Raw genomic sequence first — 27,294 nt, forward strand, 5'->3', positions numbered from 1 at the left:
AACCTACTGCCATCAAGTGGATTCTGACCACAGTGACTAGATAGGGTTTCTGAGGCTATAAATCTTTACAGGAGTCGATGAACTCTTCTTTCTCCTGAGGTAGGTTTGAACCACTGACCTTGTGGTTAATAGTCCAACCCAACCCAACTGTGCCACCAGGGCTCCTTAAGTTGCCTATGCAGACCAAGAAAACCAAACTCGCTGCCACTGAGTTGCTTCAACTCACAGCATCCTCATAGGACATAGGATAATGGCCTCTGTGGGTTTCTGAGAGTAAAACTGTTATGGGAACAGAAAGCCCCATCTTCCTCCCAGGGAGTGGCTGGGAGACTAGAAATGCTGACCTTATGCCTAGCAGCTCAAAGCCACCAGTCCCATTAAATTGATACTGTCTAAATGGGTCTTCCTTGCCAAAACTCTTTCCAGCTGTTATCCCCTCACGGCTAGTCAACTGACCTTTTTCATCCACTTACCGCCTTTCTACAGCACAACCTGAACTTCCTGTGTACTTGGAAGCAGGTGGGTGTTCATTGCATGCTTGTAAGGAATGCCATTCCCCGGTGACTTGTATAAGGTTCACCTGGCCTGATTGGCATAACCACCTTGAACTGAGGGCCAGCTCCCTGCACCACCTTCTCACCACTCCCCTCCTTCAGCAAATATTTGAGTACCTCCTATCTGTTGTGCATTGTGACTGGGCTAAGGACCCATACCTAAGAGACACACAGTCCATTGTCCTTGGGAAGTGGGGAAGAAGATAGACAAACAAGAGTAAGCAGTGGTCAGCACTATACAGAACAAGAAACAGGTCAATTGAGAAAAGGTGTAGTAAACAGTTGTGACCGACTGTCCAACTCATAGCGAGTCCGGTTAGAACTGTGCTCCACAGCATTTTCAGTGGCTGATTTTTTTTAGAACTAGACCACTAGACCTTTCTTTTAAGGTGCCTCTGGGTGGACTTGAACCTCCAACTTTGGGTGGTTCAAGGATTCCTAGAGTCTTAGATGCAGAAGTTTTGTAGAGGTGGCTTCTGAGCTGAAAATGCATGGCAGGGCACCAACTTGCAAAGATTTGAGCAGAATATCTCCTGTGGGAGGGACAGCCTGTCCCAAGGGCTTCAGAGGAGGGTAAGCTTGGTATATGGGGCCGGGATGGGGGCGGGGGGTGTCTCAAGAAGCTCATGGACAGATGGAACTAAATGATAATGAACTTTTTGGACTTGATACCAGAAAGCTAGAAGGTCTGTAACCAATGGTCAAGAAAATAGTTGAGGACAATGAGGTGGACTGAGGCTACCTCCTCCTTAGCATCATGGTGTGCTTGAATCTTCTCTTCAGCTCGGTGGGCAGCCAGGCGAGGGTTTGGAAATAGGGGAGGTATGGGATCAGATGATTTTCTTTAACTCATTGCATGGGTGCTGCATGGAGAATGGATGGGGCCAAGGCAGGGTGCCCAGCTGGGAGGTGATGACGATGGTGCAGGTGAATGATCATGGGTGCGTGGGTCAGGGTAGAGGCAGCCTACCAAGAATCAAGAAGGATAGAATCATCGGGACTGTTCCGACCAAATGTGCTGGTGGTTTGGGTGTGGGCAGACTGAAACATTTCCCTAATGCAGCTTGGCTGGGCTCCTCACCCTCCTCCATATATTCTCTCCACAGCATTCCATGGGCACCGCCATCTGAAAGAACTCTGGGCTCTCTTCCCAGGCCCATCCTAGCTGTCAAGGCCCAGTTCAAGCCAGGCTGCCTCTGGCTTCACTTACTTAATGCTACACCTCAGGGCTGGTCCCCTGGGACTCATGGCCTGTGGAGCTGGTAGGGTGATGCCACCAGACTCGCCTCCCGATTGCTCTGAACTCTAGAAGGGTTCAGGAGTTAGAGGTCTTTATTGTATTAACTCACACTGGGCACTTAAAAAAGCTTTCTCTGACCTACAGGTGATTCACTCCTTCCAGTCAGTATGGCGGCTCTAGAAGCTCCAGAGGAGAGACTGAGGAAATTTAAATACCGAGGCAAAGATGCATCCGTGAGTACGAAGCACTGCCTCTAGGAAAGGCAAGTGCAGTAGAAAGCATGGGTTAGAAACACATCCAACACTGGGGGGAGAGATGGGCAAACTGAGCAAAAGGTTCACTGTCGATAGGAACCTAGGGTGCACAGAACACTGCTTTCCATTGTGCTGGCTTCTGAAGCGTCCATGATGAAGTACTAGGCTGGGGAGGAACAAAGCCATCCGGCCAACTCTGTCCTTGAGTCAAAGACACACAACTCCAGAAACCACTACAGTTTCTATGAGATCTTGAAACGGCTTAACTTGCAGAGCTTCAGTATCTCCATCCCAAAACGGCCTCTCTCCCGCTCGCACTCTCTCTCTCTCTCTGGATTTGGTATGTAGATGTTTGGCTGTAATTGATCATACTAAGGCCTCTTGCCAAAGAGCTAAAGGGTTGGGGATACAGGCGTGGCCATCAAGCATTGGTGCAGCCTTGCAGAAGCAAGAGTTGGGACTGGTGTGCACACCCCTGCTCTCCTCACGGCTGGGGGAATAGCAGGACTCGGGCAGGATGTATGTGGATGTCTAACCTCCATGCGGACTCAGGCTCTGTGTCCTGCATCTGTGTAGTTGAGTCAAGGCTTTGCAGGAGGATGGCTATCGCTTGGGACTCTGAGGGCTGTTGAGAAGGAGGGAAGCCCAAGGTCACAGTGGCCTGGTCAGGACAGTGTCAGAAGCTGAATCACTCCTACTGCCATTCATTCTTGTAAGCTTGGCTCTCTGGCTTCTAAGACCATCACAGAGTAAAGGGAACATGCTGGAAGGAAGGAATTGACCTGGCAATGGGAAGAGCCAACCAGATGGAGGGTTAGGAATCAGAGGTCCATCCCCTCTGTATTAGAGGCTTGCTCAGTGAAGAAGCAACATGGCTACTGGCTGGGGTCGGCCTCACAGGTGTTGCTGCCTTGTCATCTACAGGCTGACCTCTGAGAGATGGTGGGTCCAGTCTCAGACCACTGTGATAAAGTCATGCAATAAGGTGTGATTAGGTTTCTTCTTGTAGCTAAAAGTTAGGTGTATATTGTTATGTTATCTATGACGAATGCAAAAGCATTATGAAAAACAAAGCAACAGTGAATTACTTCAAGGATTACAAAAATGGAAGGTAGAGACAGGAAGTGAGTGTATCTTGTTGGGAAAATCTAGTGCCTTTTTTGACTCCGGGTTGCCACAAACCTTCAATTGGTTAAAAAGAAACAATCACCCCAGTATTGCAATATTTGCCAAACTCAATAAAATGAGGTCTGCACGTAATGCCTTCTTGACTGTCACCAAGAAAGCATTGAATAGCGTTCTGCAGCTTGTTTCAGGAATCAGACATGCCTAATACCGATTCCTTACAAGCAATACATGAAACAGTAGTGATTCTGTGGTAGACTGGTCACCTTTCATGGGAGAGAGGAGACCTGGGTTCAATTCCCAACCAATGTCACCTCCTCCACCACACCCACCACCCTAGAAATATCAGTGGTGGTTTTCAGGTGGTTATGTTGCTGAGAAGAATCCCTGGTGGTTTACTGAGTTACCTATTGGAATGCTAACAATGAGATCAGCAGTTCAAAACCACCAGCCATTCCAAGGGAGAAAGATGAGATTTTTCTACTCCCCAAAATATGTAGTTTTGGGACCCACAGGAGCAGTTCAACTCTGTCCTATAGGGCCACCATGAGTGGGGATTGACTCCATGACAGGAGGGAGAGGCTTGTGGAGCCGCCATGAGTCGAGATGGCTCAATATCATCAATACTTAAATCTTCCACCTAACCCCCATGTATCCAAAAAGGTTACGACGTCATTCCCTAAGAGTTCTTATGACCAGAAAGTCTGTCCACTGCTGGCTGATATAATCAAAGTGTTTGGATCATGAGATCCCTGGATTTGGTGTCCAAGTGCAGCTCGTGGGATTGGATGAAGGCTTGAGAGACCTATTGAACAACATCCCCAGGGCATATAGGGACTGAGTGTTCTATCAGTTTTCCCCAGTCCATCTATCTCCCCACAGATATGAGGTCCGGGTGTCAGCAGTGCTCTAGTATAGGTTCTCAAACTTACTTGGTCAATTCCCCTTCTTCGGAAACAAACAGAAAACTCAGCACCTCCCCTGAAATGAAAAACTCTTGTCCTATAGGCTGTCACCCAAGGTCAAGTGTAGGTATCTGATGTGGCAGCCCCTCTGATCATTCCAGCACCTCCGGGGGTGGGGGCGGGGGGTAGCACCGACTTTGAGAAACAATGGTCTACAAAATCCGGGTCCCACCACAAGCTGGGAGGCAGCGGACTGCTTTGTTCACGTGCCATTAAAGCAGAGACACCTATGGCATGTGTGCATGCCTGTCTTTGGTATAGAAAGCAAGTAGGGATATTTTTCCAGATGTGGTATAGAAAGAGCCGAGAACATAAGTAAGGCAGATTAGCTAGCAGTGTGCCTTCTAGCCTGTTGCAACTATAAAGATAAATGCGGTGCCTTCAGGCTAGTTCAGAGGACTGAACAGGACACGGACACACACACACACACACACACACACACCACCCCATCCCCTACCACCACCCCTGTCTTTAAGCACTCATGTTCTTTCCTGCCCTCACCAGGCAAGGCGGCAACAGCGGATTGAGGTCAGCATAGAGCTCCGGAAGGCCAAGAAGGACGAACATACCTTAAAGAGAAGGAACATCACAGATGCCTTCTCCAAGCCATCTTCTAAGGATGTGGTAGAAGTGGTGCGTCCTGGTGCTGTGAGCGGAGAGGCCATGTGCAAAACACACCCTTAGCTGGTTTGAATATGTTCTGCAAAACACACGTGGCTGGCGTGAATGTGTTCTGTAGACTTAGAAGCTGACAAGCTCTAGTGTAGGGTTCACTCCAGAGAGGAGGGGAGCTCCTGAGTAGTGGGCTCAGCTGCTGATGGAAAGGGTGGCGTTTCAAGTCTGCCTAGAGGCACCTAGAAAGACTGGCAACCTCCTCCCGAAAACTCATCCATTGACAACCCGATGGAACCCATAGGGCTTCCATGAGATGAGTCAACTCAACAGCCACGGTGAGAGGTGATGGTTAGCATGAGAGTAGCCATTTATACATAGAGGAGAACCATCAATTTCTCCAGATTGAGCCGACAACTTTGCTGAACTTGTTGACTAGCTCAGTCTTTTGGGGTCGGTTGGAGGGAGGGAGAATGGTCAGGGAGAGGGGAGGATTTTCTGTATTCAATCCTTAGGGTTTTCTGTATTCAAGATTCGCTAAGTCCCTGAGTCATGAACTTCAGACTTGTGGACAACTGGTACTTGCCCTTCAAAGTGATTGTAAATTTCCCTTCACTTGGAAACAATTAAACCAACCCCTCCGACTGCCGCTTAGTGGATTTTGACTTATAACATCCTTGTAGGGCAGAGTAGAACCACCCCTTTGTTTTCTGAGGCTATCAATATGTCTGGAGCAGACCACTTCATCTTTCTCCTGAGGGGCAACTGGTGGGGCTGAAAAGCTGACCTTGGTGGTTGACTACCCGGGGCGTGTAAACCACTGTACCACCAGGACTCCTCGAACCAACCCTCCAAAGCAAACCATACCCACTGCCATAATGTAGCTCTTGCCTCACTCAACCCTACAGGGCAGAATAGAATTACCCCCGTGGGTTTCCAGGGCTGTAAATCTTTACCGGAGCAGCCAGCCTCATCTTCTCTCATGGAGCAGCTGGTGAGTTTGAACTGCTGACCTTGTGGTTAGTAGCCTAACATAAATCCACTACTACATTACCAGAGCTGCTTTTTGTTTTTGTTTTTAATCAGAGCTCTTTGAGCCAACCCTGTGGGCTATAATTTCATCACCACCACCACCTTCACTTGCTACATGAGCAGTGTTTAACTCACAAAAAGGGCTCCTCAACTTTCCACTAAGGTGAAGCCTGGCTAGATAAGAACTATATGTACCTGTTCTAACTTACCTCCAAGTGAACTGATCTCCTTCAAGCCCCACAGACTATATCTGCAAATAGACTTCTACTTCTTCTTTTCAAATATGCATTATTGTAGTGACTTTTTTAAAAAGTTTGCCTAATTGCTCTCTGTAGAACCTCTCGTGAAACATTGACTAGAAGTGGTAAGAGTGAGGATTCTTGTCTTGAGCCTAGTTTAGGGAGAAAGGGCTGTCTTTTCCTTCATCCAGGATAGGTTTCCCGTACATACCTGTTATCAGGTGGAGGGTCTTCTTAGGGCATCTTTATCACGAAAGGCTTCTGGGTTTTGTTGAATATTTTTTTCTACATCAATTGTGATGATCATGTGAGAATTTTTTCTTTATTACTATAAAAAAGAATTACTATGGTTTATTATATTGATTTTCACATGTTGAAACAGCCTTACCTTTCTGGGAGATTGCAGACCCTTTGTACAATAGAAGGGCGCACTGCCTGGCCCTGCGTCATCCTCACAATTGTAATGTCTGAGCCCGTGGTTGCAGCCTCGCTGTCCATCTTGTTGAGGGCCTTCCTCTTTTTTGATGACCTCCCAACTTTACCGAGCATGACGTCCTTCTCCAGCGACTGGTCTCTCCTGATGACACGTCCAAAGTACATGAGATGAAGTCTTGTGATTCTCATTTCTAAGGGACCCCTGGCTGTACTTCTTCCAAGATAGATGTGTTTGTTCTTCTGGGAGTCCCTAATACTTTTCAATATATTTCACCAACATACGTGTATCTATGAGGGGACTTTAAAAAATTCTTGGGGAATTCCATTATCTTTCAGTTCCCTTGGTCATGGTATATAGTCCTTTTTGGGGTGGTGGTGGTGGTGGTGGCTAGAATTGGGTTGCTAGTCTTTGGAGGATTTTTTTCCATTAGCATTCATCAGAGATCTCAGCCCATAGCTTTCTTGTGGTGTCTTCATCTGGTTTGGGTACCAGGATAATGCTGCCATCATACAACAAGTTGAGAAGTGTTTCCTTTCTCTTTTTTGGAGAGTTTGTGAAGGATTGGTGCTAACCGTCCTTCCAAAGTTTGGGGGAGGTGGGTGGAAAGGACATTAGTAAAGTCATCTGAACCTGGCCTTTTCTTTAATCATGGAAATATTATAAGTATTTTTAAAATGAACAGATCTCTTTAACAGTGTGCCAATAACTCAATGTCCTCTTCTTGAGTCAAGTTTGGTAGTTTGTGTTTCTAGGAATTTGCCTGTGTTATCTGTTGTCTAGCTTGTTGACATGCAATTGTACCCTTACAGTGCCTTTTGTCTCCGTAAAGTCAATAGTGACATTCCCACTCTCATTCCTATTGGTAACCTAAGTCTCCAGCTATTCAAAACCACGGCCTCTGAAACAGTATGCCAGGGAGCTGTAAGTTGAAATAGCCTCTGTAGCAGTGGTGTGTGAGTTTGAATCTCTATAGAAGCAGACTACCATGTCTTCCTCCTGCAGGGTGGCTGATGGGTCTGAACCCCTAACTTTCGGTGAGCAGCCCAGGGCTTCACATTGTGCTACCAGGGTTTCTCTTTCTTTTTGTTCTTATTGATCATTTTATTGGGGGCTCAGCCAGTTATTAAACAATCCATAAATCAGTTACATCAAGTGAACTTGTACAGATTCTGCCATCATCATTTTCAAAACGTTTTCTTTCTACTTGAGTCCTTGACATCAGCTCCTCTTTATTTCCTCCCTCCCTGACCCTACCACCCTCGTGAACCCTTAATAAATTATATGTATATTTCATATCTTACACTGTCCCATGTATCCCTCCTCCCACTGTTCTATTATTTATCCCCCTTGGGGGGGTTATACAGCCATCATTGTTATTCCTTCCCCCTGCCCCCTCCCCCTCTCCCTTCCTATACCCACATGGAATCATGCTTCTGAGAGATTTATCCTGGATTTAATATGTCGAAAGCTCTTATTTATACCAATGTACATACGCCGGTCTAGCAGGATTTGGGAGGTTGAACTGGGGCCATGGTAGTGGGGGAAGGAAGCATTAAAGAACTAGAGGAATGTGTGTTTCGTCAGTGCTCTACCTGGATGAGTTGTCAGGGTGAGTCAAGGGGTTCTCTTTATTCAAGCCAGAAAGTGGTTATTCTAGAAGAAGGCTGGTTCTTCAGAGAAGCAGGAAGTTCTGGGCCATCTCAAGTTGTCCTGTCCAACCCCGTCTCCAGCTTCCTTGCAGCTTTGAAAGCCAAGACCCTTGACCATTACTGGAAAGAGCAGATTGGGGATTTGGGTGCCTTCAAAACCCGACAGGGCTTCTGACACCGTCAGTCTTCATGAGAGCCTCATCTTGTCTTCCAAGGAGCAGCTGGTGGGTTTGAGCTGGTCTTGCAGGTGGCAGTTTAATGCCCAGCCCTGGGCAACCCTACAGGGAAGTTCTACTCTGTCCTACAGGGTCAGTACGAATCAGAGATGAGTCGATCACAGTGGTGTTCTGTCCGTTGTTTGTTTTGTTTTGGTTGAATAAACCAGATAACTGCACGTGTTTGCTTAATGTCTAGAATTCCAAAAGGAGTTGATTCTGACCACTTTCGCTAGTTCATTCTGCTACTTGAATGTCTGTGAACGTGTTTCCACCGCAAACCTGTAATGCAAGCTACTGGCGGCCCAAGGTAAGGAGCCCTGGTGGCGTAGTGGGTTATTGACCACAGGTGGATGGCTGCTAATCACAGGTCAGTAGTTCAAACCCATAGTTGTGACACAGGAGGAACATGTGGCTTCCTTTTTCTTTACAACCTCAGAAACCCACAGGGCAGCTCCACCCTGTTCTTTAGGACAGCTGTGAGCCAGAATCAACTTAATAGCAGTGAGTTTTGGGGTGGGGTGGGGAGGAGAGTAGAGGAAGAAGGAGGGTTTGGTTGATAAGATTTATCCCTCTTTCAGGGCCCTGGGGGACCACCCACATCCTTCTGCTGGCATGGACCAGAAAGCGGCCACTTGTCCAAGCCAGCCTGTTCTAATCAGATGGATGGCTAGACAAGATGACCTTTACTGCGGCTTCGGGCTGAGTCTCTGACCTGAATGTCTTTCCTTGCAGACCAGGCCCAACCTGGATGAAATAGTCCAAGGGATGAATAGCCCAGACCCGGTCCTATGTTTCTGGGCCACCCAGACGGCCAGGTATCACCAGACATCCACCTGCTGTTTGCTGGGTCCAAGTTAGAAATGAGCTCGTGGGAACAATGGTCCCCTCCTGAAGTGAGATTCCATTGCTGCTCTACACAGTCCATAAAATAAGCAGTGTGTTGTCGGAGATGAATTGCCTCCTTTAGATTGGCCTCTACCTGAAGCCCTGCTGGTAGACCATACCTGCAGAGAGAGGGGCAAGTGCTGGGGAGCTGAGCAGCTGGCGGTCCCACCGGGTGGTTAGGAAGGCCAGGAGCATCCATGTGTGAGGCTTGCACTGTGCGCCAGCATGCAGCCAGCTGGCCAATTCTCTTCCCTTGCCCAGGAAACTGCTGTCCCAGGAGAGAAACCCACCCCTGAAGGTGATCGTGGAAGCGGGACTGGTCCCCCGGCTCGTGGACTTTTTGAAGTGTGTCCTTTACCCTCATCTACAATTTGAAGCAGCCTGGGCACTGACCAACATCGCCTCAGGGCCCTCAGAGCTGACCCAGGCTGTCGTGGACGCGGGCGCCATCCAGCCCCTGATGGAGCTCCTGTCTTCCCCCAACGTGTCAGTGCGCGAGCAGGCAGTGTGGGCCCTGGGTAATATAGCAGGTGAGCCTCTCCCATCTCGAGCGGGCTGTGGGAAGTGGTCCCAGCAGGCAGCTGGTATGGGCACTCTTTGATCAGGTACAGAATATTCTGGAACCTTGGCCAGGAGGCTTTTTACTGTTAGTGCCATTGAGTTGCCACCAACTCAGAGTGACCTTGCATCTGAGGGACTGATTGAAATGTGACCTGCTCCTGAGCCGTCCTCACTATGGTTGGTATGTTTGGACCCACTGGACGGTGCTTGTGTCAATCCGATGTCTTGAAGGTCTCGCTCCTTTCTGCAGACCCTCTCCTTCACATCCTTCACGACGATGTCCTTTCCTAAGGACTGGCCTCCCAGGATAAAAACTGAGAAATGCCATGGGGGGAAGGTACAGCAAGCAGTTTTCAAAATGGGGAGCCACATTGAGTCCAAAAGTCAAGTGATGAGGCGTACGCTGAAGCTCCAAGCTTTCTGGACCATGTGCCAATATGAGAGGCCAAATGGCTGGGTGGGGGAAGCATTGGGCTGATGACCTCAAGATCAGCGGTTCAAATCCAATAGCCGATCAGAGGGAGAAAGTTGAGGCTTTCGGCTCCCATAAAGATTTACAGTCTCGGAAACTTTAAGGAACTGCTCAACTCTGTTCTAAAGGGTCAAGTGAGGCAAGATTGGCTGGATGGCAGTGGGGTTGGGTTGGGTTTGGAAGGGCTTGATAGGACCCCCAGGGTGGGGAGGACAGTTTGTGTTGGCCATGGGGGTAGACAAAAGCCTTGACAATCTGCCTCCTTTGAGATGACAGCCAGGAGAACACTGTGGGGTTCATTTCTACTCTGTCATATGTGGGGGTGCTAGGAATTGGCATCCACTCAACAGCACTGGGTTTGGTTTGGGTTCATGGTACCAGGGACAAAAGAGAAAGCCTTGGCACATGCAATGTAGATGGTTGGGACAAACCCTGGCATCACCCAGGCCTCTCAAGAGAATTTGACGTCAGCTGAGCTGAATGGAAAGTTGCCAAGGCAATGTACTTTCAAGTGTTACTCTGGACTAGTCTCCCCCTGAGAACTCAGTCTGATGAGCATCACCATGAACTTGGGGGGCTCGAGTCCCTCCAAGCTCCAGCAAAGTCAGAGAGGAGGAAGGAATGCTACGGGACTGCTCCCCACCCCACCTGTCCCCACCCTGACTTGATTCCTGATGAATGCAAACACTCCTTGAGGAAACAAACTCATGACTTGGCTGAATTTAGATCAGCCAGATATCGGCAACTTCAAGATCTGGAAAAGAACACCCCCTCACAACCGCACAAGCGGGAACATGTGGTGTGACCAGGCCCCCATGGACTTGAGAAAGGGGAATTGGCAGCTTCCGAATACAAGCTTGGTCTGCTTTTTGCAGACTCGTGGGACAGAAAGTGCCTCTCACAGAGACTCTTTGCCTCTAGTTTGGCTTTGGGGCCCATGGGGGACGGGCAAGACTGGGCAGACAGCCAGAGTCTCAGATTGGTCGCCAAGGCTAAATGGCAGACAGCTGATCGCCAACACCTATTGATTTCCCCCATTTTGCTCTGAGCTGCATTTGGAACTTGCTGCCCCATGCTGCAGGCTTCTGGGAAGACCGCTTTGTCTTCCGGAGAGCTATGCTGTGAAATCCGGCCAGCATTTATCGTCTACTCCTTGGGCCTTTATACATCCACACCTCCTCAAACCGCATAGCTGTTGCATCGATCCTGACTGGTAGCAACCCTTTAGGACACGTAGAACTGCCACTAGAGTCTCTATGAAGGTGGCCTTTACAGAAACCCACTGCCACATCTTTCTCCCACAGGTGGGTTTGAACCGCTGACCTTTCACTGAGTCTCCTTTATAGGTCCCAAATGTCTGCTTATAGTAGCAGCTGCAGCCATGTGACAATCTACTGCTTATGTCAAGCTTGATCAGCCAATCAATTCCTTGGAGACTCAGGGTCTAGAACCTGGCTATCCCCTCTACTTGCCAAATCTGGGAAGGAGTACAGGCTTCTCATCCACTAAGCAGACTTTTTTTTTTTTAAAGCTCCAGCCCCAGGGCTCACTCTCGTCTCTCTCTGAATGCCATGCTCTCATCTATCGACAGGTGACAACACAGAGTTCCGAGACATCGTCATCTCCAGCAACATTATCCCACATCTACTAGCCCTAGCTTCAACAACCATACCAGTGAGTGTCTTTCGCGGCCTAGTTCCACGATATGTTCTCAAGGTTGGGAAATGTGGGGTCGTCAGATCGGTTCTGAGTCAGCACTCATTTGAGGGGTGGTTGGCTGCTTACAGAAGTAGACGGCCGAGTTCTCCACTCAACAGCAAAGGTGGATATAATTGCACCGTCGGTTCTGTTCGTGGGTGACAGGGTCTAGTTGGGAGGTTAGAGGCAAAGTTGGTTAATGTGGCCATCAGAGAGGACTCTGGGTCAAAAGGGACATTTGCATTTGATTGGCTTCCAACTCAAAGGAAAAGAGGGTAGCTTTCAAAAGCCAAGAGGATCCAAAGGAAAGCGAGGTGGCCAATGAGAGGGGGAAAAGATGTTCCGTTGGAAAAATGCATGACCAAACCAGAAGGTAGTACCACTTCCCACCTGCTGTAGAAGTAGTGCTCAACTGAAGGAAAAAATAACAGATGTGGGTGAATCCATAGAGATGAGAATGTAGAATGATGCCACCACTATAGAAGACTGTTCTTCAGAAAGTTACACGTATAAGGACCACACGAACCAGCAGTTCCACTTTTAAGTATGTCCCCTTCCAGTGGAAGAGAGGAGTCCAGGAGACACCTGTACACCTGTACTGCGTAGCAGTCCCTCTCACAGTAGCCAAAGGTAGGGAACCACCCAAGTGTCCATCAACAGAAGCAAAAAATAGTTTGTGTAAATACAGTGGTGGAGTATTACTATTCCACCACAACAAAGAACCGAGTGCTGATACATGCGATGACATAGATAAACCTGGGAAATGTGATATGAATTGAAATCTGTCTGAGACAAAATGACAGACGCTACATGGTTCGCCTTTTAAGAATGACCTGTTGTCGTCGTTGGTTTCTTTGGAACCTGAACCCCAATGGATGGCCTGGATGGTACAAGGAGTTTTTTGCCAGAGGGTTTTCTATCAAATGCGAATGGAAAGGTTTGGGGCTCTACCCCATCCAGCAGCTCCGTGACAGGCGCAGACGGCCAGCGGTTGGCTTCTGTAAAGATGGCAGCCAAGAAAGCCCCAGGAAGCAGTTTGACTTATGCGTGGAATCTCGCCATGAACTCTCTAAAATGGGCCAACTTACTGAGACAAAGTAGATTTGAGGTTGCCAGAGGGAAGGGAATAGAGAGTTACCGCTTACTGGATATTGAGGGGGCAGATGAAAAAATTGTGAAAGTAGATCACGGTGATTATACAATACGATGATTGATGCCACTGAAATGCACACTTACAGTGGTTTGCAATGGGATGCTTGCTATGTATATTTACACACACACACACACACACACACACACACAGCGTTGCTGAGGGAATATGTCCAAGAGCTGCTTGGGGGAGCAAACCTAATACAGTGGACCTAGAAAAGGGAGTCAGCAGGGTGGGAGAGTCTTCTGGGAGAGAGTCGGTGTAGGCACCACCCTGGCAGCAATGGGCAGCCCATGGAGGATCTCAAGCCAGGAAATGATGGGGTCTGATCCTGCAAGGAAGACGCTTCTGGCTGCTTAATGTGGGATTACTGAAGGATGTGGTCAAACACAGGGCTCCCTGAGATGTTGAGGTGCCAGACGTGGAAAACCTCAAATCCAACTAGGTTGCTGTTGAGTTTTCAGAATTGATCTGCCCCAGCGGACTTCCCAGGCAGACATCTTTCCAGAAACGGACTGCCGCATCTTTCTCCTGCTGAGCCGCTGGCGGGTTCAAACCGACGAGCTTTCGGTTAGCAGTTGAACCCTTATCCACTGTGCTGCCCTGCCTCCCGTCTAGACATTAAAGGAGACTGACAGAAGTAAGGATGCCCAGAGGTGTCAGGTTAGGCCCGTTAGATGACGGTCCTCTTGTAGAAATAAGGCGAGAGAGTGAGGAAGGAATCAGAGCTTCAGTTGCAGATGCCAAAGTGCCAGAAGTCGGAGGCGGCATAGCAGCTAGGCCAGGTAGAGGGATCCGTAGGTCTAGGCGAGTGTGTGTACCTCCCGTCATCATGTTAGCAAGGAGCAGACATCAGCAAACCTAATGCAGCCGGCTTCTCGTTTTCATAAACGAAGTTTGCTTGGTGGATGGCCAGGTCCATTCATTCACATATCGACTGTAGCTGTTTGGGGCTACGGCCTGGCAGAGAAGATTGGTTGCAGCAGGAACTGGAAGGCTGGCAAAGCTGAAAATGACTGTTCCCTAGGGGGCCCTCGACAGAAAAGGCTTCCCAGCCCCTGGCCTGGGATAGAAGGAGAGCTGGGACCAGGTCCTGGGCTTGTATCATTCAGAGGTCAGCCTGCTTGTGGAGCAGACAGAGGGATGAACCCCTTTGTCAATAGAAAACCAGAAGGTTTGGTGTCACGGATGCCAAGAAGAGCTTTTCCCAAAGGGATGACTGGCTATGAAATACAGATAATTTGAGGACAGTAACTTTAGGACTGAACAGCGGCCATTGGCCTTGTAGACTGAAGAGGAACTGATCCCCACCGTGAACTACAAAGAAGCAGGGACAAGCCAGCCTGGACTGGGCTGGAGGACAAAGGGGAAACTGAGGAGGCAGCGAAGCGAGACAGCATCTCTTGAGAACAGACTAGGAAAAGCAGAAGCGGGCAGATGGCTGGAGAGGGGGCAAGGGGCGAATCTAGGTCGAAGACACCAGGAAGGATTTTCATGTGGGTGGAGGTTGTCTCCAGAGAGAGAGAATGAGAGTGAGTTAATCTTGGGGCACAGTCGTGAAAGGCAGGAGGGGTGGGGTCTGGAAGTGGGGTGAAAAGAAAGGTGATTGTGATATGATGGTAGAATGATAGAGTGTGAGAAGGACCGCTAAGTCCTGCTTGATCTTGATCAAATCAGGTTGTCGACTGAACAGTGTGGGGAAAGGTGCTTTGGAGACTAAGGGGGCCTCCATTGAACATTGGCGTGTGAAATGTAATATTTGCCCTCTGTGTCCCTAGTTCATATCATTACCTAGAACAAGATTCCATTTGAAGCTCAAAAGCTTTGGTTGGTGTCAGTCAATAATATTGATCAGAGATGGCAAAGAAACATTGCTGCTGGCATTTTCTTTCTTGTGCCTTGGACGCTGGGAGCAATCTCTTTGTTACAGATCACGTTTCTGCGGAACATCGCGTGGACCTTTTCCAACCTGTGCCGCAACAAGGACCCATACCCTTGTGAAGAGGCAGTGAAGGAAATGCTGCCCGCCCTCTTAAACCTCTTGCAACACGATGACATCGAGGTTCTCTCGGATGCCTGCTGGGCCCTGTCCTACCTCACCGATGGCTGCCAGGAGCGCATTGACCAAGTGGTTGCCACGGGAGTTCTACCCAGGATGGTGGAGCTCATGCAAAGCTCAGAACTCCGTATCATGGTAAATATCGTCCCAAGTCCCGTCTGTCTCTGAGAACCCTCCGCCTAGAGTCTCAGTCATACTCATTTAGCACATCCTGTTCTCTACGCCCCCACCTGCCCACCCAGACCTTCCCTGGTCAGCTCTAGTCCTTTCACCATCAGAAAGCTTGCCATCTGCAACACGTTGGTCTTTGTCATTCTTGAGCCAAAGACTCAAACCAACGTTGAGTGAAAATCTGGTGGATATCAAGGACCCAACAGCTCTGCAGGAGGAAGTTCTGGGGACTTGCTCCCGTAAAGATGGTTGTTGTTGCTGCTGCTGTTGGGTGCCCTGGAGTTGGTACGAACTCACAGCGCACAGCGTAGCGAGCCTATGTACAACCGAATGAAACCTGGCCCGGACCTGCGCTGATTACAACCTAGACAAACCCCTGGGGGCAGTTGTACTCTTTCTGAGGGGTCATCATGACTGGAAATCAACTCAGTAGCACTCAGCACCACTGGGATATCCATAGGCTAGTATGGCAAGGCTGACTGGTGGGTAGTGCTGGGCTTGGGAGGTAGAGGATGGGAAGAGACTCTCTGTAAGGAGCTGTTGACCCCCCGGTCTGCAGCCTAGTGGGCGCTGTCTAACAAGGCTGTGGTTGGTCTATGGCATTACCTTGACCCCTCATTTGACTAGCTGGCAGGTGGCACAATAGGCTAGGAAAATTCTGGAACTGTTGATGGGCTGTGCTGGGCCTGCCAGCTAGCCATTATAATTCAGACAAACCAATGTTGACTCATAGTCAGCCCTCCTCGTGGGGAGTAGTAGCTGCCTTGAAACTAACTGTAGACTATTGGGGGGGGGGTCATCAAGTGTTATTGTAAGGGGGTTGTAAATACACCAAACATGCCTCTGGGGCCCCATGGTTCTATTGTTAGGTGTCATTCAGTCAGTTCTACCTCATAGCAACCCCTAGGACAACAGAATGGAACTCTGCCTGGTCCCATGCCATCCTCACAAGGGTTGTCTCCATGGGTTCTCTGGCTGTCATCTTCACAGAAACAACACCAGCAGATCTTCCTTCCACGGTATCACTGGGTAGCCTTGAACCACCAAGGTTTAGTTTCATAGTGAAGCACGTACACACACACACACACACACACACACAGCATCCCATCCCACACCACCCCCTCCCACCCCAGGACCTTGAGTATCTCATTATCACTGCCCTTGAATGGATTCCAACTCATAGTGACCCTATGCATTGTGTTTTCAAAGCTGTTGTTCTTTATGGAAACATACAGCCTCCACTCTTCCCCCAAGGAGTAGCTGGTGAGTTGGAGCAGATGACCTGGCTGTTAGCAGGCCAACACTCGGCACCAATTAAGTAGGCAACAGATGCTTGTTACACATACTACATATGAGAGGGCTTTGAAAAGTTTGTGGAAAGATGAAATGAAAACATGGAACTGTTTTTTAAATCGTTTTATTGGGGGCTCATACAACTCTTATCACAATCCATACATACATTAATTGTGTAAAGCACATTTGTACATTCATTGCCTTCATCATTCTCAAAACATTTGCTCTCCACTTAAGCCCCTGGCATCAGGTCCTCATTTTTCCCCTCTCTCCCCGCTGTCCCCTCCCTTATGAACCCTTAATAATTTATAAATTATTATTTTGTCATATCTTGCTCTGTCCGACATCTCCCTTCACCCACTTTCTGTTGTCCATCCCCCATGGAGGAGGTCACATATAGATTATCAGTTCCTTCTTTCCAACCTACCCTCTCGCTATGTTCCCAGTATCGCCACTCACACCACTGGTCCTGAAGGGGTCATCCACCCTGGATTCTCTGTGTTTCTGGTTCCTATCTGTACCAGTGTACATCCTCTGGTCTAGCCAGACTTGCAAGGTAGAATTGGGATTATGATAGTCGGTGGGGGGAGGGCGGAGGGAGGAGGAAGCATTTAGGAACTAGAGGAAAGTTGTATTTTTCATTGTTGCTACAGCACACCCTGTCTGTCTTGTCTCCTCCCTGAGACCCCTCTGCAAGGGGATCTCCTGTGGCCTACAAATGCGCTTTGGGTCTCCACTCTACACTCCCCCACTCATTCACTATGGTAAGATTTTTTTTTTGTTTGATGCCTGATAACTGATCCCTTTGGCACCACGTGATCACACAGGCTGGTGTGCTTCTTCCATGCGGGCTTTGTTGCTTCTCAGCTAGATGGCCGCTTGTTTATTGCAAGCCTTTAAGACCCCAGACACTATATCTTTTGATAGCCGGGTACCATCAGCTTTCTTCACCACATTTGCTTATTCACCGCTTTGTCTTCAGTGGTGGTATTGGGAAGGTGAGCATCATAGAATGCCAATTTAATAGTAAAAAGTATTCTTGCATTGAGGGAGTGCTTCAGTAGAGGCCCAATGTCCTTCTGCTACCTTAATACTAAACCTATAAATATATGCACATAGATCTATTTTCCCATCCTCATATATAAATATATTTGCATTTGTACATGTCTTTATCTAGACCTCTATAAATGCCCTTTGCCTCCCAGCTCTTTCTCTATTTCCCTTGACTTTCCTCCTGTCCCACTATCATGCTCAGTCCCCACCAGGGTTTCAGCAATTCCTCTTTGTGTTACATTACCCTTGATCATGCCCTACCAGGCCTCCCACAACCTCCTCACCACCAATTTGGGTCACTTGTGGTTCCCTTATCCTTGGGTTTGTTAACACCTCTTCCTTTCCTCCCACCTCCCCTTCTCCCATGTCCCCCGGGAACTGTCGGTTCCATTGTTTTCTCCTCCAGATGGTTCATCCAGCCTGTCTTATTTAGACAGACCTGCGGAGATAATAACATGCACAAAAACAAGACAGAGCAAAACCAAGCAATAGGATACAGCAAACAACAAACCAATAACAAAAAACAAAACAAAACACAAGAAAGAAAAGCTTGTAGTTAGTTCAAGGATCATTTGTTGGCCTTTAGGAGTATTTTCCAGTCCAGTCTGTTGGGACACCACACCCTGGCCCCAAAGTCCACCTTCAGCATTCCCTGGGGACCTCGCTGCTCTACTCCCTTGCTGTTCTGTTGCACCCCCTTAGTGTTTTGCCTCGGTGTGGTGGGATCAGATCGGGTGCAATTCCCACACTGTCTCTGGTGTTGGCTTCTGTAGAGCTATGGGTCAGTGAGGGGCGTCATGTCTCCTAGGGGCCTGGCCATGTGGTCCTCTCTGTGGACTGGCTGCTCTAATTGGGGTCATCGTCCTCAAGGCCTGGTTCCATTAACTTTTTGATGCTTTCTCATGGTCAGCAGAAATGATGGCATGAGGAGTTCCATGCATTTAGCAATTTCGTGACACCAGGATATGGAAAGGATAGCACCATTCCTTGATGGAGGCGTCCTTTGCCCTCTCTCCCACTTGAGCTAGACTTTGGGTAAACTGGAAAGGGCCTTGAAACCATGCAGCCACACCATGGCTGAGATAAATAAGGGTCGTGGGTGTCATTGTTCAGGAACTTCCAGGGAAGCATCAGCAGAGCACGAGGTACGTTTGGGAGGGTGATGAGTTTGCAGCATGTGGTTAGACTTCTAACCTTGTTCTCCCAGATGCCCTCTCTCCGCACGGTGGGAAACATCGTCACGGGAACAGATCAGCAGACCCAGAAGGCCATCGACGCGGGCATGCTGGATGTGCTGGTCCAGCTCCTGAGGCACCCCAAGTCCTCCATCCAGAAGGAGGCGGCCTGGGCGCTGAGCAACGTGGCTGCTGGGAACTGCCAGCACATCGAGCAGCTGATCAATCACGGCGCACTGCCCATCTTGGTGTCTTTGCTGAGAAATGTAAGTCCTGCTTTGCCAGCAGTGCCCTTGGCCAGAGACTACTTTCCAACTTGCTTTGTGTTGGACATCAGGAGTTAGACCCAGGTGAAGAGGCAAAGTCTGGTCACATCTCACCATTTGGGTTGTAGCTATGGTCTATGATGAGTCCGAGTTGACCGGATGGCAGTGGGCTTGGTGTTTGGGTTTAATGGTCTATGATAGATGGTCTGTAAAGAAGCTCCCACATAAAGGCTAAGCATTAGGTTTCTAACCGAAAGAACAGTGATTTGAACCCACTCAGAAGCTCCACAGGAGAAAGATCTGGTAATCTGCTTCCAAGGATTCCAGCCTAGGAGTTGCTATGGGACCATTCTGCTCTGTTACGTGGGGTCACTGTGTGTCAAAATTGAATGGACAGCATCTAACAACAAGTTGGTCTGTGACATCACCAGGAATGCTGGATTAGAGGGTATTGAACCAGTGCTCCCTGGAGAGTGCTGCAAGCCTCTGGTCACAACATCTTGACCAACTGTCAATACATCCAGCGCTTTATGTGCCATGTGCTTCTGCATCAGGATGTGTTCTGGAATACAAACGCTTGCTGCATTAGCATCGAACTCACGACCAGCAGCACTGTCGCTCATGCCTGAACGACACTTACCAAACACACACATTTTCTCCATCAGGCACATCACAGCCTTGTGGCACTTAGGAAGACCAGCCTGCACTTTAATACTATGCTGGATGTGCCACAGTCCTACAAAACACCGACAACACAAGGTGGGAAACGTGGCACTGAAAAGACCATACAAGGACACACTTCTTTGTGGTATGAGTGCTGAGACAAGAGGCAAAACATCACCTTGCTCAGCCTCAGCTGGGAAGCAGGTATTGTCTGGAAGACTGAAGATTTTCATCACCCTACATGTCTGCAAACGACCCCTAAAGCACCGAGAGTACTGATGTGGGGCTACAGGTGGATCCCTTCTAGTACAGGGGCAAATGCAAAGATGGGATCAGCAGGCAAGGAAGATCAAGTGTCACTGATAGATAGCACAGCGTAATGATGAAATGCGAGTTTCCCAGTTCTCCCTTGGAAAGGAAGGGCCATCCTGCTTTGAAGAGTCCATGAAAAATTTGGAAGACTTGGAGTACTGGCTCAGTGAAAAGAGGACTCCACACCTCAAATGTGCAGGGAAGTCTTGAGCTGACCCCTACTAGCTCACCGTGTGTGTGTGTGTGTGTGTGTGTGTGTGTGTGTGTGTGTGTGTGTATAATGCACCATCTCAATACCAGCCAAAAGAGGGAGGATGTTGATTTTTTTTATTTGCTAATTTACATTTACCTAGGGGGAAGGACATGCTGGGTTACAGGCACTATGTCACTACAGAAAGGTGGCTTTTTTGTGGTAATCATTAATTTGATTAATGATTATTGCCAAGAGGCAACATAAGCAGGAACTCCAAATAATAAAAACCAGAAATACAAAAAAGTTAATTTTTTTCCCCTCCAATTTCTACTTCCCTTCCCCAGGAGCAACTATGGACGTCAATACAGTTGACCCTTGAACAATGCATGGATGGAGCATCCACCTATATGCTACACTTGGTCTTTGAACACCATGGGCTTGGGGCACCAGTCTCCCACCCGGTTGAAAGTACCCTTATGAGTTACAGTTGGCCTTTGAACAGTACAGGTTTGCACTTACACAGGTATTGTTTCTGCTGCTATTGAGGAGCGCTTGAGTATCACAAGTACCCTCGTGCTCACTGCAATAGCAGAACGAAAGAACAACTCGTGCGTAAGTGGGCCCAGGCAATTCAAACCCATGTAATCCAAGGGTTGACTGTATTTCTTTTGGCGGCTTTTCAACAAAAAAGAGCTATATTTAAGCCGTATACATTTGAAATAACTCACTGGTGGCTCCTGGGAGCAGGAGCAGGCAGTCAGGTGGAGGAGGAGCTACCTCCTGGAAGGTGTTACTCTCAGTGGGTTGGGTGAGGTGTGAGCCCCAGAGCACACAGCAGTATCTTATTATGATTTATTAGATCTCACTGCCATCCAGTCGATTCTAACTCATCGCGACCCTGTAGGACAGAGTAGAAATGCCCTTGTGGGTTTTTGAGACTAAATCTTTATGGGAACAAGAAGGCTCATCTTCTTCAGAGTACCTGGTGGGTTTGAATTGCTGACCTTGAGGTTAGCAGCCCAACACACGACCGACTCTGCTACCGGGGCTCTTGTTTTATTAGATACCTCCTGCTATTTCTGTGAACCTGTGGGCCAGTGGTAGAACTCTTGCCCTCTGTGTGGGAGACCTGAGTGCAAGTCGCAGCCGGCACACGGTGGGCACGGCTGCTGCCCATCTGTCAGTGAAGGTTTCTGTGGTCCTAGGATGCTAAAAAGGTTTTAGCAGAGTTACCAGACTAAGATGGACTAGGGGGAAGGGACAGGTGACCTACGATTTCTACTGACGTCTGTACGTATTCTAGCAAGAAGCAGCTGCCAAGTCTTATTACAAGCTAAACCTTTGTGACTCTAACTTTCTTTAGAGCCCTACGTCAGGTTTATTGTTGCTGCTGTTCTTATTGTTTGTTGTAAGCTGACTCGTGCGTCAGAGTAGAGTTGTGCGCCATAGGCTTTCCGATGTCTGATCTTGTGGAAAGAGACCAAAGAAATCCACTCTTTCTTCCAAGGGTGGATTCAGAACTCCAACATTTGGGTTAGCAGCTGAACATGTTAACCATTTACACTAACCAGGGGCCCCAATGTCGCTGTTCAAGACTATAACCTTGCATTCTATGCAGAACCCCTGCTGTGAACAGATTACTTGAAGGGAGCCCCGGTGCTTAAGTGCTGAGCCGCTAACTGAAAAGTCAGTGGTTCAAGGCCACTAGCTGCTATGCAGGAGAGAAGATTTGATGATCTGCACCATAAAAATTACCACCCAGGAACTCCGCACTCTGCCCTGTAGGACTGCCACGAGGCAGAATCAACCTGACGGCAAACGGCAACATTGTAGATTACTTGGGCTGGTTCTAGCTTTCTCACAGCCCGATGTAGAGAAATGAGCCTATGTGGCCTTAGAAATCTCTACGACACCCCTCAAGTCTTGATTCTGGGCTTTTCAAGGATAATGTCTTCTCAAGAGGGAGAGGCAGGTTGGTAAGGTGCTCTGTGTAAAATTTATCCATGTCCCGGCTGCCAGAAGCATACCCGGACCGGGGACCAAAGTGGCCTTCCTGCACCTAGGTTTGTGGTGATGTGTAAGATATGTAAGCATTCTCTTTCTGCAGGGAAAGTTTAAAGTCCAAAAGGAGGCCGTGTGGGTGGTGGCTAACTTCACGATGGGGAGCACCACAGACCAGTTGGTCATGCTCATCCAATCTGGAGTCCTGAAGCCCCTGACGAGTCTGCTCGTTTGCCATGACCACAAGACCGTTATCACCATCCTTCAGATCATCTTCTATATTCTCCAGGTGAGTTTTTAAGTAATTGAGATGACTGTGACCCTTCTATCATACTGAAGTCAGGCTCCCTAGGGACCACAGGCACCTATTCCGGCTTGCCTGCCCATCCTTAAAGACATGGTAAGGAATGGATCTAGTTTATAACTCAGGGAACTGCCGATCTGTACACGTGTTTGAGTGAACAAATAGCTCTGAATGATTCATCCAACGACCTGCATTGGTTCAATGCTGTTCAATACCCAGTTCAATGACCTGCTCCCAGGACCTTCATTATCTGTCATGCCTTGGCTTGGGTCCTGTAGATACACAGCTTGAATCTTCACCATGTTTCCAAGCTGTATTTAGGGGACGCTCCCTTCATCGGGGGAGGATGTCTACTCAGTGGTGATGTTTACGATCCTTCAGTTCTGATGGATGGCAATCTCATGTGCAGAGCAGGACCACTCTGCAGGGTTTCCAACACTGTGGCCTTGTGGAAGCAGACCACAAGGCCTGTCTTCTGAGGCTCCTCTGTGTGGGTTTGAACTGCCACCAGTTTTTGAGCTTGTAGTCAAACGCTTAATTGTTGATGTCTCGGAGTCGGCAATGGCAAGGTACTTACTGAGGGTAGTTTAGTCCACAAAAGAAACCACCCCACATACCACGATGGCTGAGAAACACCATATTCTGCACAATGGAAGTCAACCTGGCACAGCAGTTCTAAACCTGTGGGTTGTGACCCGTTTGGGGGTTGAACGACCCTTTCACGGGTTGCCTAAGACTATTGGAAAACACATATTTGGATGGTCTTAGGAACTGAGACACCGCTCCTCTGTCTGTCTCCAAGAGGGTCCGCCCACATACAGATACATTCACATAAGAGTACACTGCGTGAAGACTGTTACCCATGCTACACCATGCTTCCAGACAAAATTTCATTTATTTGTAATTAGAAATAAATATTTCACAATATATAATTACATAGTTTTTGTGACTAATCGCTATGCTGTAATTATGTTCAATTTGTAACAATGGAAATACGTCCTGCATATCAGACATTTACATTATGATTCATAACAGTAGCAAAATTAGTTATGAAGTAGCAATGAAAATAATTTTATGGTTAGGGTCACCACAACATGAGGAACTGTATTAAAGGGTCGAGGCATTAGTAAGGTTGAGAACCACTGACCTAGAGGTTTGTGATAATGTAAATGCCCAGTACAAGAAGAAGCTTATGTCACTTAAAAATCAAACCAAGCAGCGATTACACTGGGAGTGCCCATGTTAGGATGCTTAGAGCATGTATTTCCCAGAAGGAGAATCTCTGGGTTAAGTCCCCTGAGAGGGCAAGGCCCAGATTTCCCACTGGGATCCCTGAGGGGTACTAGGCTGCTACCCCAAAGGCTGCAGGTTCTAGTCCACTCAGAAGCATTCTGTAAGAAAGGCCTGAACCTACTTTCAGAAGACCCTACAGAGCACAGTTCTCTGCCACACGTGGGGTGGGGGGTGTTGCGCTGACCACCAGTAAGGGTACCTTCTGTGGTGAAGCTCCCCCAGGGCTGGCAGAGGCCCTGTCTCAGCAGGCCTCATGCCCAGGGTCTCCTGTCCTTCCCTACAACTTCCAGTCTGCAGTGAAGTCTCACGATTTGGAGAAGCTCCGTCTCATGCTAGAGCAACTGGGCACCATTGAGAAGATCGAGGCGTTACAGCTTCATGAGAACCATCAGATTGGGCAGACTGCGTTCAACATCATCGAGAACCTTCTCACGGAGGTGAGTGACCAACAGCCCCGCCTCTCACCGCTGCCGCGTGCCCCCCATCCCCTGTTCCAAACTCGGATTGGGGGTCTCTGGGCTCCTGCGTAGAGCTCTCCCTCCTCGGGAGACTCGGGCTACACTCCGCCCAGTTTGGGTGTCAGCCGGGTTGATTGAGTGGCAGCCACCACGTTGCCTGGGCTTCCTTCGAGAAGTGATTTCCCCTTCCATCCCCAAAGGAGCTTATTCAGATGTTGCTGGTATAGAATTTCATGTTGCTTGCTCCCTTCCTTCCTTCTTTCCTTCCTTCCTTCTTTCCTTCCTTCCTTCCTTCCTTCCTTCCTTCCTTCCTTCCCTCCTTCCCTCCCTCCCTTCTTCCTTCCTTCCTTCCTTCCTTCCATCCCTCCCTGGAATGTGGGGGAGGGGTGGGGGCGGAAAGGAGAAGGGCCTATGAAGCCCAAATCTCTTCTGACCAAACAAGGCAGGGTGAAACTCAGGAGAACCCAACTTGCCAACTGCCTTAGACTTTTTGGGGGGGAGACAGAAGAGGCTTTCTACTCCCGTGAAGCGTTAAGTCTTGGAAACTCAAGGGGCAGTTCCACCTGTTCCTACAGGGCCGCTGCGAGTCAGCATGGACTCGCTGGCAGTGAGTTGGGCTGACTTTTGGATGGCGACATTATACACCCATCTCCCCTAATATATGGCTTGGGTCCAACAAGCTGCCTCTGCGTCATTCCGTAGCACTAATTCTTGTGAGCATATGAAGGGACTTCAAGAAGCTCGGGGTGGGGGTGGGGGTGGGGGTGAAAGATAATGGAATTTTCCCATGTGCTTTCTGAAGCCCCTTGTTAAGGAGGTGTTTGAGCTGAAAGGAGAGTCCTGGATGGACTTGCCTTGTTCCAGAAGGCAGTGTTTGGGGTGAGCTGGCTGACCTGTTGCTAACTAAAACATAGGGGTCTATCAGAGGCCCTCCAGAAGAAAGGCCCAGCAGTCTACTTCTGAAAAAAATCCAGCCCAATGGAGTAGAACTCTACTCAACACACACATGGCTCACCAAGAATTGGAGTCATCGGGCAATAGGTATTTGATTTTTTAAATCTTGGCTTGGGTCTCTTAAGCAGAGATGACCCAGAACAGGTCCGAACATCTTCTGGGTTAGAGACTCCCGGAAGAACCTTGTTAATTGGGACCCTCGTTCTTTAAAGGAGCTCAGGTCCCTAGGACTCCGAAGATTGAGACTCGTCACTCATCTCCAGTGACTGCTCCACTGCACTGGGTGTGAGGCTCGCGCAGGAGCTCTGTCCCCAAACTTCATCTGTAGTCCTTCCTGGGAAGCATTGTTAGGCTTCATTCCTTCAGGTGAAGGTGTCAATGTGGGGGTGACACGGTGCTGAAGAGCTGGGGTCTAACAGTGTCTCTTCTCTCCTGAAGGAAGAAGACGAATGTGCTCTCCTAGACCTTGAAGACAGCATGCACTTCAAGCCTGGAACCCTAACCCCTCCAAACCCCACAATTTTCAAGCCAGCACGCAAACCCTGAATGAGCACACCTTGCTTCAGAAGCGATGCTCCTCGCACTTAGCATGCCCCGGGTAGAAAGCTTTTTTACGCGTTAAATAAAGGTGGTTTTTTTTGACCCTTCAGTTCAAGAACTTACATCTGAAAGGCACAGCTAAGACGGTATTGGTTTTGTTGGTTCCTAACTTCGTGTTGTGAGTTAGACGAAGGCTTCCAGGGCAGATCGTCCGTTGGACATTCAGCAGTTCCCGAGCCTGTTGCTTTTAGTGCACCCGTCGCAATGCTCCCAATGTGTCGTTGCTCAGCCCACGTCCTCCTGGTGTTGCCTCTTTCCAGTCGCTCCTTTCCTAACCCTCCCTGTGCTTTGTTTGTTTTTTGGCTAAATGTTGGCCTTCTTGGTCTTAAGTGGTTGATTATTTCTAGCAGTGGGGAAAGTTCCAGACTTGATGGGCCTGATCTCATTCTCTCTCTCTCTCTCTCTCTCATTTTTGGTTTTGTTCCACATTTTTTCTCCCATGTGCTCATTAGCATATGCCCCCTGGTTTGGTCTGGAGGACTTCTCAAAGACTCCTCAACTGCTGGAAACATCCCCGGGTTTTTGAGGTGGTGTCTCAACCAAGGGCAGAGACCAAAAATCTGTGGGTGACATGGAATCCTTTACCCACTCTTTCTAGACCGTTCGAGCATGAAATAGTCCTCAGGAATTTGGGGGAGCGGTTCTCAAACTTGAGTGTGCACCTGAAGCCCTGGGCAGACTTCTTCCATCACAGATCTCTGAGCCTTCCCCTAAAGGGTCTCTCTCATTCAGGAGGTCAGGTGTGGGGTCTGAGAACTAAACATTTCTGAGAAGTTCCCAGGCTGATGCTGTTGACCCAGGACGACACTTTGAAAGCTACTTGTCTGTATAGAGATGAGCAAATTCAGCCACTGCCTACTTTTATTGGGACATCAATGTGGCCATTTGTATGTACTATCTGTATTGTAGCTTTTTTTCACTCACACCATGGAAGAATTCAGTAGGGGAAACCCATTTCCTGCAAAGCAGAAAACCTTAACTATCTAGTACCATATGACAGGAGTCCTGGTGACGGAGTGGGAGTTACGTGTTGGGCTGCTAACCACAAGGTCAGCAGTTTGAAACCACCAGCCACTCCAAGGGAGAAAGATGAGGCTTCCTGCTCTCGTAAAGAGTTTGTCTTGGAAACCCACAGGGCAGTTCTACTCAGCCCTATAGTCAGTATGAGTCAGGACCAACTCGACGGCGGTAACTTTATTTTGTGTTTGAGCATTTGTTACAATAAATGCTTACTGGTCCATGATCTAAGAGAGTGAGCCACCAGTGTTTCCCCTTCAACACTGGTGACTTAGTGCTTCACCAGAGTTACACCAAACCCAAACTCGCTGCCATCGAGTCGATGCTGACTCATAGCAGCTCTATAGGTCAGGGTAGAACGGCTCCTCTGGGTTTCTGAAACGACAGGAGTA

The 27,294-nt window shown here is 48.6% G+C and overlaps 1 protein-coding gene across 1 annotated transcript; it reads left to right on the top strand.

Moving 5' to 3' along the window:
- The first annotated feature begins 1,942 nt into the window (after window positions 1-1,942).
- KPNA7 (karyopherin subunit alpha 7) lies at window positions 1,943-25,911 on the top strand. The gene is made up of 10 exons (XM_075528555.1): window positions 1,943-2,027; window positions 4,643-4,771; window positions 9,057-9,139; window positions 9,471-9,739; window positions 11,834-11,916; window positions 15,021-15,284; window positions 18,874-19,107; window positions 22,383-22,565; window positions 24,164-24,310; window positions 25,724-25,911. Exons 1-10 carry the CDS (start codon window positions 1,962-1,964, stop codon window positions 25,829-25,831), a joined length of 1,566 nt encoding a protein of 521 aa, XP_075384670.1. The 5' UTR covers window positions 1,943-1,961; the 3' UTR covers window positions 25,832-25,911.
- Window positions 25,912-27,294: the final 1,383 nt, after the last annotated feature.

Source organism: Tenrec ecaudatus, chromosome 12 (genome assembly GCF_050624435.1).
Source record: "Tenrec ecaudatus isolate mTenEca1 chromosome 12, mTenEca1.hap1, whole genome shotgun sequence".
In the NCBI taxonomy this organism is placed as follows: Eukaryota; Metazoa; Chordata; class Mammalia; order Afrosoricida; family Tenrecidae; genus Tenrec; species Tenrec ecaudatus.